The 11,430-nt window shown below is 37.5% G+C and overlaps 1 protein-coding gene across 2 annotated transcripts in view; it reads left to right on the top strand.

Annotated features, from left to right (window-relative positions):
* The window catches only part of SLC35D2 (solute carrier family 35 member D2), a 57,366-nt gene that overhangs the window by 30,369 nt on the left and 15,567 nt on the right, over window positions 1-11,430 (top strand). For both annotated transcript variants that reach the window (XM_049634319.1, XM_049634313.1), the window contains one exon: window positions 4,750-4,817. In XM_049634319.1, the coding sequence (XP_049490276.1) occupies window positions 4,750-4,817 (68 nt within the window). The remainder of the gene's footprint in view (window positions 1-4,749; window positions 4,818-11,430) is intronic.

Here is an 11,430-nt window from a genome sequence, read left to right as displayed (position 1 = left end):
CGAACTCACGGACCGCGAGATCGTGACCTGGCTGAAGTCGGACGCTTAACCGACTGCGCCACCCAGGCGCCCCTAATTTTTTTTTTTAACGTTTATTTGTTTTTGAGACAGAGAGAGACAGAGCATTAACGGGGGAGGGTCACAGAGAGAGGGAGACACAGAATCTGAAACAGGCTCCAGGCTCTGAGCTGTCAGCTCAGAGCCCGACGCAGGGCTCGAACCCACGGACCGTGAGATCATGACCTGAGCCGAAGTCGGACGCTTAACCGACCGAGCCACCCAGGCACCCCTTGGTGTTTATCTTTAGACACCTGGGAAGCAGCAGAAGTAGTCACAAGAATTCTGGACTTGAAGATTTTGGAAAACTACAACAGTAAAAATCTGAGTTTGAGCCTTCGTATCCCCGTTTGCTGATGTGGGGATCCTAGGAAAACTAACTTAGAAGGGGATTTTGATAGTTTTAAAAATGGATTTATTTATCTATTACCTTTATAATGCACATTTTGAAACATATGCAAAGTACAGAGAATAATTAAATGAACTCTCCTGTACCCACTGCCCAGGGTCAATACTTTTCGGCGTTTTGTCATTCTTATTTCATCTGTCCCCATCTGCTTTCATTTTTTCCCCCCTCTGGAATATTTTAAAGCAAATTCCAGATATCATGGGATTTTGTCTCTAAATATTCCAGGATGTACATTTGAATTTTGAGAATGTGTTGCTCTTTTGGTATCTGCCCTGCTCACCTGTCTGCTGCACATACATGAGAGACAAATAAGATGGTAGATGAGTAGAAACAGAGGGGGCCCAGCTGGAGGGAGTGAAGACCAGTCATTCAGGAAGGGTGATGTTCACCCAGTAGCATCCACAGTAGCCACCTTGAGGTGTGTCAGCCGCTGCCAAGCCCTACTTTTTCAGAAAGTTGCCAGCTACACCCCTTCTAAGAATTTTGCCTGTATCTTAAGGGAGATGTTTAAGTTCGCATGAGAAGATTTGCTAGGCAAAATTGTGGTCCAGTCTGGCCTCCACCCACAGAACCAACCCTCAGCAACCCTTTTGTTGCTGGACCGACAGGGGTGGGGGTGAGAGGGGGTGTTCAGAGAGGCCTTGTGCAGTAACCCGATCCTGCCACATGACTGTTATTTCTGTGTTTACTAATCAGCATGTTTCTGTGGTGCAAACAGTTTGAGTTGATTCCATCTCCCCCCATCCAACCCCCGCCTTTTAGGGGGTTGAGTACTTCCAGAAAGCTGCAGGCTCTTGTGGGCTCCTGGGTGGATGTCAGGGTTTCATATTCTTTCTCAAAGCTATACTTTTCATTTGTACAGTTCCTGTTCAGAAGAGGAAACAGACCAGAAACTGAAGTTTAGGTACCTTATGAATTAAATTGACTAGATGTATTATGTTAATAATTGATAACATTGTTTTGATAGGAATATATGTTCCCACACCCAAACCATTGCTTTATAACTTGTAACATGGGCTCTCAGAAGTTTCTCTTCCTTGTAACGATTATCCCTGCAGAATTATTATACTTTCTCAGGTAATAATAAAAATAATAGCAGCTGATATTTATTGAGGACTTATTGTATCAGACATTGTTTAAAGCACTGTACATGAACGATTTCACTGCTTTCCACAGCAGCCTTCTGAGGAGAAGGGACTGTTTGCTATTCATCTTGTAGATAAGGAATCTAGAGCACGGTGTTTAAATACCATCCAAGGACAGCAGGTGATCGATCCAGGCAGTCTTGCTCTGGAACCCATTCTCCACTGTAATCTTAGTTACCTTATTGTACATGAAAGTGTTTCTTGCCTTCATGCATGAAAAACCATATCTTATATCTTAGAAAGTACAAGAGGCCTAACGTATACTTTAACTTATTAAGTAGTGGTGTTCTAGGAGAATGTTATGCTCCTATCCTGGTTTTTGGTGCTGAACTATCTCAATATGTACCCTATCTAGTCTCTTTTTTGACCAGGCTTCTAATCTACAGTTTCTCTAGGTACCTTAGAGCCCCAGCTGTGATTACTCTCCACAGAAATTCCAGATGGATCAGAGCTAAATATATAGATTTATTTAAAAATCTATAAGAAACTTATAATTGGAAAAAAATAGAATGTGTTTATAACTGTTAAAAGGGCCTTCTGTAAAAATGATAAGATACAAAATCACGAAGTTAAAAATTTGACTCTATTTTAATTTAAAAGTATTGTATGATAGGAGATCCAGAAGATATGGGACACTCACTATAATCAGTGATTTTTAAAACCCTGTGGAAAAAAATAATGTATTTTTCACTAGTAAGATTGTTCTGCTGTGTGTTCGTTCCATTGAATTGTAAGCTTCTTCCAATTGGTTACTTTTAACCATGTGTGAATCCGTTTTAGATTGTGAACCGAATGTAATAAAGAAGAGAACTTATATAATTAGATGTGTTAGCCTATAAAATTGCATTTTGTTTGCCAAGTTTGGTTTGATTATAGCAGAAATTGATTGATAAATTAGGGCAAAATATTAACTTGTTAATAGAAAAAGTACTTAGGTGAAGCATTTTTCCTGGTTGGCTGGAGAGGATCAGAGGTTGTGGTTAAGACTCATGTGTATGACTTACTGCATGGAGATTCACTCACTCTGGGACCTTGGACTTACACGGTCAACAAACCTGGTAACAGCACCTTGGCTCTGTCTCTGATTGTCCAGGTCCATGATGCCAGCTCCTCTTGTCAACAGTTTGGGCCCCTGGATAATACTGGTTGGGTGACCTTTTTTTAGTCATTTGAATTGCTGCACCAGGCTCAAAGTACATGGGGTATATTGCATTTGATGAATAGGGTAAATAATAGGATTTATTTTTCTGATTAAAAAAACGCATAAATGCAAAATAAAAAAGATGCATGCTCCACCATACTGCTAGAGAAATAGCAAGTCTAGTATATGTGCTGCCGAAGCGAGCACAGCAATAGCAAGTCTAAAGGAAGCAGCACTTCATCGTTCTTCACCTTTAATTATTTTGTTTTAAAATAAATGTCATACTACATTATTTTTTACATTATTTTTTAAAATGCCACCAGCACAGCCTCATCATTATTAAAGGAACAAAATAAAACTAAAATCTATTAAAATATAGATTGGCAAAGAATCCAGATATTTTTGTGAAGATTACTACATAGCCCTCAGTGGTTTATATGGTATCAGAACAGTTTTTATTTACTGTTTGCAGAAATAGTTTCAGCTTGTTGAGTAAATACTTCCAGTTTGTTGAGCAAATAAATGTTTTTCTATCTGTGGCTTGGAGTTTGGAGCATATGGTTTTCTCTTATTTCCAGTTTTATTTTAACTTTAGATACAGAGTGTTTTCTATAGTTTTTGTTTGGTTTTGATCTTTGACTACCTTGGATGTTTTCTGCCCCTTTGACAGTAAGACAGCTTTATATTTATATTTTCCTTTCACAAGTAAGCATTAAAAAAATAATTTTATGCTGGAAACTTTCAAACCTATACAGAAGGAGAACAAATAGTATAACAGACCCCACGTACCCACCAACCAGCTTCAACAGTTATCATCAATATTTAATGTGTATCTTTTTGATAAGAGATGTGGGCAGAGTCTTACTAATGAAAAAATAACAAGTGTGGCAAGATTGTATTAATTGGGGGAGAATTCCATTCTAATTGGCTTAAAATTTTTGAATTCTAAACTTAACAAGAATTTAAATAGTTTTAAATCTGTAAACTTATAAAACTTGATTAACCAAGTTTTGCCTAGTAGGAAGTGAATAGAGCTTATGTTCAACTGTGTTATTCAGCACATGCTTATGTGCAGCACATGCTTATTGTCTTGAGTCACTTTAAAATCATTTTTGGATGTAGACAAAGGGCAAATCATGAATAAAATGCTCCTTTTTATTGTTACCTGTCATTTCAAGGGGGTTAATTTCATCTTCTCAGCTAAGTTCTTGAGAGTTGAAACTCCTGCACCCAACTTCTGTCTTAACTCCACCACCCCAATTACTTCCTTGCTTTGCAAAAAGCAAATAATTTAGTTTATTTGTTCATAATACTTACTGAGCATTTGTAAATTCTTGAAAATATTTCATGGACTTAGCCATTATTATTAATTTTCTAATAAGCTTTCTTCTAAGATTATTTATTACCAAAAAAAAATTTTAATGTTTATTTTTGAGAGAGAGCGAGAAAGCATGAGTGGGGGTGGGGCAGAGAGAAGGGGACAGAGGATCCAAAGCGGGCTCTTGCTAACAGCGTGAGCCCAATGTGGGGCTCGAACTCACAAACTGGTGAGATCATGACCTGAGCCGAAGTTGGATGCTCAACTGACTGAGCCCCCTGGGCACCCTTCTTCTAAGATTATTTATAAAAAGTAAACCCAATCCTGATTTTGTGACTACAGATTAATAAAGAGTTAATTACAGATTAATAAAGTCACAGCAACAATAGTGATACTGGATCCTTGGCTCCCGCCAGGTTGTCAATAGTTTCATTAAATCCTCACATGGACTTTTTGAGGAAGTTTTTAAAAAAAATCCCTGTTTTGTGAAAGGAATCTGAGATTTAGGGAGTAAAAGTGATATGCCCAACATCCCACAGCTGGTATTGGCTAGGATTTTTTAAGTTGTATTTTGTTTGGGAAAGTGGTTCCTGTAACAAAACACGATTTGGTAAAATCCATAAATTTAAACTGCAGTATTATGAGTCTAACCATTAGTTTTCTTTCTTTTTTGTAATAGGCTACTGAATTCAATGAATGGAAGAATGTTCTATTTATCATACAGTTTCTTCTTTCCTGTTTTTTGGGGTAAGAAACCATAGACAAGTAGAAGCTCGGTCTATGACATCTCTTGACAAGTCAAATCGAAATATACGTTCTGTATGCTCTGTTAAAATCCCTTTGTCTATGCTTCTCCAGCTTTCTCTGGAAAGTACCCCTGTAGCAGAGGAGTGGAGTGAGACCCAGGATCCCTGGGAACACAGCCCAAAAGACCAGGAGCAAGCATGAAACACTGTTATTTTTGAGAGTTATGTTAACATCACATTTCTCCAAAATATGATGTTGTCTATTGATTTCTGAAAGTTAGTCTGCATGAGGTCTGCTGATGTATTACATTCAGTGCTATTTGTTGTCTTTGCTACAATGTCCCTCAGTTTTCAAGATCTTCCACCCACATAAATATGTGGAAATGACAACCATTTACTCTAGTGCCGTACCTGCTGTATTCAGGGAAATTTCTGAGGAGCATTGTCCAAGCCATTGTATTGTCCAACAATTTTAGGCTTTTGTCTTAAAATTTTCTTTACGTCTGTCTTCCTGTTGAGAAGCCATGCAGCCTGTGTCTTTTATCTTCTGAAAACTTGAAAATTCCCTTTCATGAATAGGTAATACACGCAACTAAATAATCCAAGAACTGCAACAGAATTCACAGGGAACAAAAGCTACTCTATTTTTCCCTGTCCCCCAGCACTGCAGTTTTCTTCTTCAGAGGTGACCCCTGTTTGAAGTTTTTGGCATATCTTTCCTGAGTGGGGCTACATGCATAGACGAACACCTATCTTATCCCATACTGAAAGGTGCTTTGAATGACTATGTCAGGGAATTACTTATCAAAAGTAATTCTGTGAATTTCCCTCCCCCCCTTTTTTTTTTTTACCACCAATAGTACAGTTTTCATTATGTTTAAATTGGCTAAGAACACCTCAGTCTCTTTGATCAACACTTAAAAATTCTCAAACTTGATTTTAATTGCAGTGATGTAGTCTCACACGATGAAAACATTTATGTATAATTTCCATTTCACTAATTCTCTTTTTAGCTGTGTCTGATTTAATGTTGAGCCTCTTGATTGACTTTTTGATTTTAACAATTTTTTATTTGTGAGTTTCATGTGGTTTTTTTTTTTTTTTTTTTTTTTTTTTTAACTTTTTTATTTTTACAATTTTTTTTTTTTGAGTTTTTTGTGGTTTTTTTTTTTTTTTTTTTTTTTTTTACAAACTTATTCATTCCTAACATTCTCTCATTGGTGATCTTTGTGACTGTAGTAACTTTCATTTCTTTAAATGTTATACACATAGCTGTTCTGTATTCTTCATTTAATGATTCCAATTATCTGCAGTTTTTAAGAATCTAAATGTTATATATAGTTTGTGACTGTCAAACTGTGTGTGGTTGGTGACTTGTCATTGTGAGCACAGTGCTTAATCAGTGTAATGGGCTGAACGCTCATAACAAAATGCAAATTTGAGAAACCTTCCTGTGGGGACAAATTGTTTCTGGTCCTGCTGACAGCCAGGCATTGCCCCTGACCTGGACCGCTGTGTGCATTTCTGAGGGTCTAGGCTCAGTGAGCTAAAGTGTCCCTCCCAACGTGGAGTCTGGCTCAAGGCTGTTTCCAGACAGTGCTGTTCTGCTGAGGTCTCTGCCCCAAGGCACCCCTATTCTGTTTCAGTTGTGTTCTGCTCCGACTCCTGCCTGGCCCTAATACTTTATCAGTCCACAGACTGATGTTAACTGTTAACTGTTGTTAACACAATACTTGTCTTTCTCTGACTGACTTATTTCATTCCAGTTCCTCCTTTTTTAAAGGAGGAGGGTTTGGGTGACTTCTTGTGCCTCTTTCAAGACCAGTGATCTCTCAAGTAGTGTGTCCTTTCCAGGCATAGGTTGCTTTGCAATGGGAGGGTCCCTTAGGGCACTTAGGTAGCCATTGTCAGAAACATAAGTGAAATATTTGTAGTTTTCCCAGTTGTTGGCTGACATTTAACTTTGAAAACAAAATCTAAGCCATGCTTGTGAATCACCCTTTGTCAAACCATCTTTTCTCTCTGGTTAAAAAAAATTCAACCCATATCACACAAACTCAGACTAGCACTTTTCCCTGGCTAATCCCAGATTCACCTATGAACAACAGAGCTAAATTTCAAAGTTTTTCTCATTTCACTATAAACTCAATGAGATACTGTTTCTATTTTGTTTTTTAATTTTTGGTTTTTTTTACTTGCATTATACCACTTAGTCATTCCTTGAAGGAAATCAAGAAGTAAACCCTTCAATGTCAGCTGTCCTCAGTGAATGATGCGCTGGGGGGGTCTGGATGTGAGCTGCCACTCTCTGGGACTTGCCTGCCATAGGCCTGGCCCTATCTGTGTATAACTCCATGCATTTTTTCCTTTTTAATAATGTGTTTCTTAGAAAATAAATACTTTATAAAGGTTTTTGTCATCAGTAGTCACTTTGCAAATGAAAATGCCATAAAGGCATATCAATTATAAATAAATCAGTAAATGATGAAATCATCAAGATTTCAGGTTTTACCCAACTTTAAGGATGAAAACTAGGTAGGTCTGTTTTTTAAGTGGGTCTTTTGAGGACACTAAAATCATGGCACTATTCCAGCAGCTAAGTGTCTGAACTCTGGAATCAGATGGCCTGGGTTTGAATCATGGCTTTGCCACTTACTAACTCTGGGTCCTTGGACAAGTTATTTAACCACTCTGAGCCTCAATTTCCTTATCTTTAAAATGTGGACAATGAGATAAAGTATCTGATTCATAGGATGTGGATTGAATGAGATAATAGAGATGAGCACTTAGAACAATGCTGGACACGGAAAATGCCCAGTAATGTTAACTGTTGTTAAATATTTCTATTTCTTGAGGTCAGCCTGTTTTTGAGCTGACCTCTTTTCACCCCAGACAGAATTGGTTCTTCCTATAGTGCATAGCTTCAATAGTTTTTTTTTCTGTTACATATACAGTTGACCCTTGAACGACACGTAAATGAACTGTGTGGGTTCATTTATGTGTGAATTTTCTCAATAAATACATACAGTACTGTAAGTATATTTTCTCTTCCTTATTATTTTCTATTTTTATTATAGATATTGACTCTTTATTAGCCTTATATACTTAAATATCTCATTCCAGCATGTGACTTGTCTTTGTTACTTAGGGTTTTTCTTTTCTTTTTTTCTTAGAGTACATAATTTATTTAAATTGAAGTTTGTTAACATACAGTAACATAACATACAGGAGAAACCAGTGGTTCATCACTTCCATATAAGACCCAGTGCTTATCCAACAAGTGCCCTCCTTAATGCCCATCACCCATGTAGCCCATCCCAACACCAACCCTCAGTTTCTTCACTGTGTTTAAGAGTCTTTTATGGTTTGCTTCCCTCTCTGTTTTTGTCTTACTTTTCCTTCCCTTCCCCAGTGATCATCTGTTTTGTTAATTAAATTCCACAATACTTGTCTTTCTCTGACTGACTTATTTCATTTAGCATAATACATTCTAGCTCCATCCGCATTGTTGCAAATGGCAAGATTTCATTCTTTGTGATCACTGAGTAATATTCCATTGTATATATATACACCACATCTTCTTTATGCAGTCATCAGTTGATGTCCATTTGGCTCTTTCCATGATTTGGCTATTGTTGATAGTGCTGCTAAAACATTGGGGTGCATGTGCCCCTTCAGAATCAGCATTTTTGTATCCTTTGGATAAATACCTAGTAGTGCAATTGCTGGGTCATAGGGTAGTTCTATTTTTAATTTTTTGAGGGCCCACCATACTGTTTTCCAGAGGGGCTACCCCAGTTTGCATTCTCATCAATAGTTCAAGAGGGTTCCCGTTTCTCTGTATCCTTGCCAACATCTATTGTTTCCTGAGTTGTTAATTTTAGCCATCCTAACAGGTGTGAGGTGGTATCTTATTTTGGTTTTGATTTGTATTTCCCTGATGATGAGTGATGTGGAGCATCTTTTCATATGTCTGTTAGCTATCTGGATGTCATCTTTGGAAAAGTGTCTCTTCATGTCTTCTGACTACTTCTTTATTGGATTATTTGTTTTTTGGGTGTTGAGTTTGATAAATTCTTTTTTTAAAATTTTTGTTTAATTTATTTTTTAAGTTTACATCCAAGTTAGTTAACATATAATGCAACAATGATTTCATTGTTCAGGAGTAGATTCCTTAATGCCCCTTACCCTTTTAGCCCACCCCTTCCCCTACAATCTCTCCAGTAACCCTCTGTTTCTTCTCCATATTTAAGAGTCTCTTATGTTTTTGTCCCCCTCCCTGTTTTTTACTATTTTTGCTTCCCTTCCCTATGTTCATCTGTTTTGTATCTTAAAGTCCTCATGTGAGTGAAGTCATATGATATTTATCTTTCTTTGACTAATTTTGCTTAGCATAATACCCTCCAGTTCCGTCCATGTAGTTGCAAATGGCAAGATTCCATTCTATTTGATTGCTGAGTAATACTCCACTGTATATATATATACCACATTTTCTTTATCCATTCATCCATGGATGGACATTTGGGCTCTTTCCATACTTTGGCTACTGTTGATAGGGCTTCTATAAACATTGGGGTGCATGTGTCCCTTTGAAACAGCATCCCTGTATCCCTTGGATAAATACTTAGTAGTGCAATTGCTGGGTCATAGGGTAGTTCTAGTTTTAATTTTTTGAGGAACCTCCACACTGTTTTCCAGATTGGCTGCTCCAGTTTGCATTCCCACCAGCAGTGCAAAAGAGGTCCTCTTCTGATCCTCGCCAACATCTCTTGTTGCTTGAGTTGTTAATGTTAGCCATTCGGACAGGTGTGAGGTGGTATCTCATTGTGGTTTTGATTTGTATTTCCCTGTTGATGAGTGATGTTGAGCATTTTTTCATGTGTCAGTTGGCCATCTGGATGTCTTCTTTGGAGAAGTGTCTATTCATGTCTTTTGCCCATTTCTTCACTGGATTATTTGTTTTTTGCGTGCTGAGTTTGCTAAATTCTTTATAGATTTTGGATACTAACCCTTTATCTGATATGTCATTTGCAAATATCTTCTCCCATTCTGTTGGTTGCCTTTTAGTTTTGCTGATGGTTTCCTTTGCTGTGCAGAAGTTTTTTATTTTTATGAGGTCCCAATAGTTCATTTTTGCTTTTTTTTCCCTTGCCTCTGGAGACGTGTTGAGTAAGAAGTTGCTGTGGCCGAGGTCAAAGAGGTTTTTGCCTGCTTTCTCCTCTAGGATTTTGATGGCTTTCTGTCTTACATTTAGGTCTGTCGTCCATTTTGAGTTTATTTTTGTAAATAAATAAAAATTTTTTTTTTCTTAGAAGTGGTCCAGGTTCATTTTTTTGCATATCGCTATCCAGTTTTCCCAGCACCACTTGCTGAAGAGACTGTCTTTATTCCATTGGATATTCTTTCCTGCTTTGTCAAAGATTAGTTGGCCATACGTTTGTGGGTCCATTTCTAGATTCTCTATTCTGTTCCATTGACCTGAGTGTCTGTTCTTGTGCCAGTATCATACTGTCTTGATGATTACAGCTTTGTAGTACAGTTTGAAGTCCAGGATTGTGATGCCTCCTGCTTTGGTTTTCTTTTTCAAGATTGCTTTGGCTATTTGGGGTCTTTTCTGGTTCCATACAAATTTTAGGATTGTTTGTTCTAGCTCTGTGAAGATGCTGGTGTTATTTTGATAGGGATTGAATTGAATGTGTAGATTGCTTTGGGTAGTATCAACATTTTAACGATGTTTGTTCTGCCAGTCCAGGAACATGGAATATTTTTCCTTTTTTATGTGTGTCTTCTTCAATTTCTTTCATAAGCTTTCTATAGTTTTCAGTATATAGATTTTTCACCTCTTTTGGTTAGATTTATTCCTAGGTATTTTATGGTTTTTGGTGCAGTTGTAAATGGAATCAATTCCTTGATTTCCCTTTCTGTTGCTTCATTGTTGGTGTATAGGAATGCAACCGATTTCTGTGCATTGATTTTATATCCTGCAACTTTGCTGAATTCATGGATCAGTTCTAGCAGTTTTTTGGTGGAATCTTTTGGGTTTTCTATATAGAGTATCATGTCATCTGTGAAGAGTGAAAGTTTGGCTTCCATTTGGATGCCTTTTATTTCTTTGTATTGTCTGATTGCTGAGGCTAAGACTTCCAATACTATGTTGAATAACATTGGCGAGAGTGGACATCCCTGTCTTGTTCCTGACCTTAGGGGGAAAGCTCTCAATTTTTCTCCATTGAGGATGATATCAGTGGTAGGTCTTTCATATATGTCTTTTGTGATCTTGAGGTATGATTCTTCTATCCCTACTTTCTTAAGGGTTTTTAGCAATAGAGGATGCTGTATTTTGTCAAAAGCTTTCTTTGCATCTATTGAGAGGATCATGTGGTTCTTCTCCTTTCTTTTATTGATGTGATGCATCACATTGATTGTTTTGCAAATATTGAACCAGCCCTGCATCCCAGATGTAAATCCCACTTGGTCGTGGTGAATAATTTTTTTAATGTATTGTTGGATCTGGTTGGCTAATATCTTGTTGAGGATTTTGCATCCGTGTTCATCAGAGAAATTGGTCTGTAGTTCTCCTTTTTAGTGGGGTCTTTGTCTGGTTTTGGAATCAA

The sequence above is a fragment of the Panthera uncia genome, chromosome D4 (genome assembly GCF_023721935.1).
Source record: "Panthera uncia isolate 11264 chromosome D4, Puncia_PCG_1.0, whole genome shotgun sequence".
NCBI classification, from domain to species: Eukaryota; Metazoa; Chordata; class Mammalia; order Carnivora; family Felidae; genus Panthera; species Panthera uncia.
The sequence above is the reverse complement of the archived record's forward strand: the minus strand, read 5'-3'. Positions and strand labels throughout refer to the sequence as shown.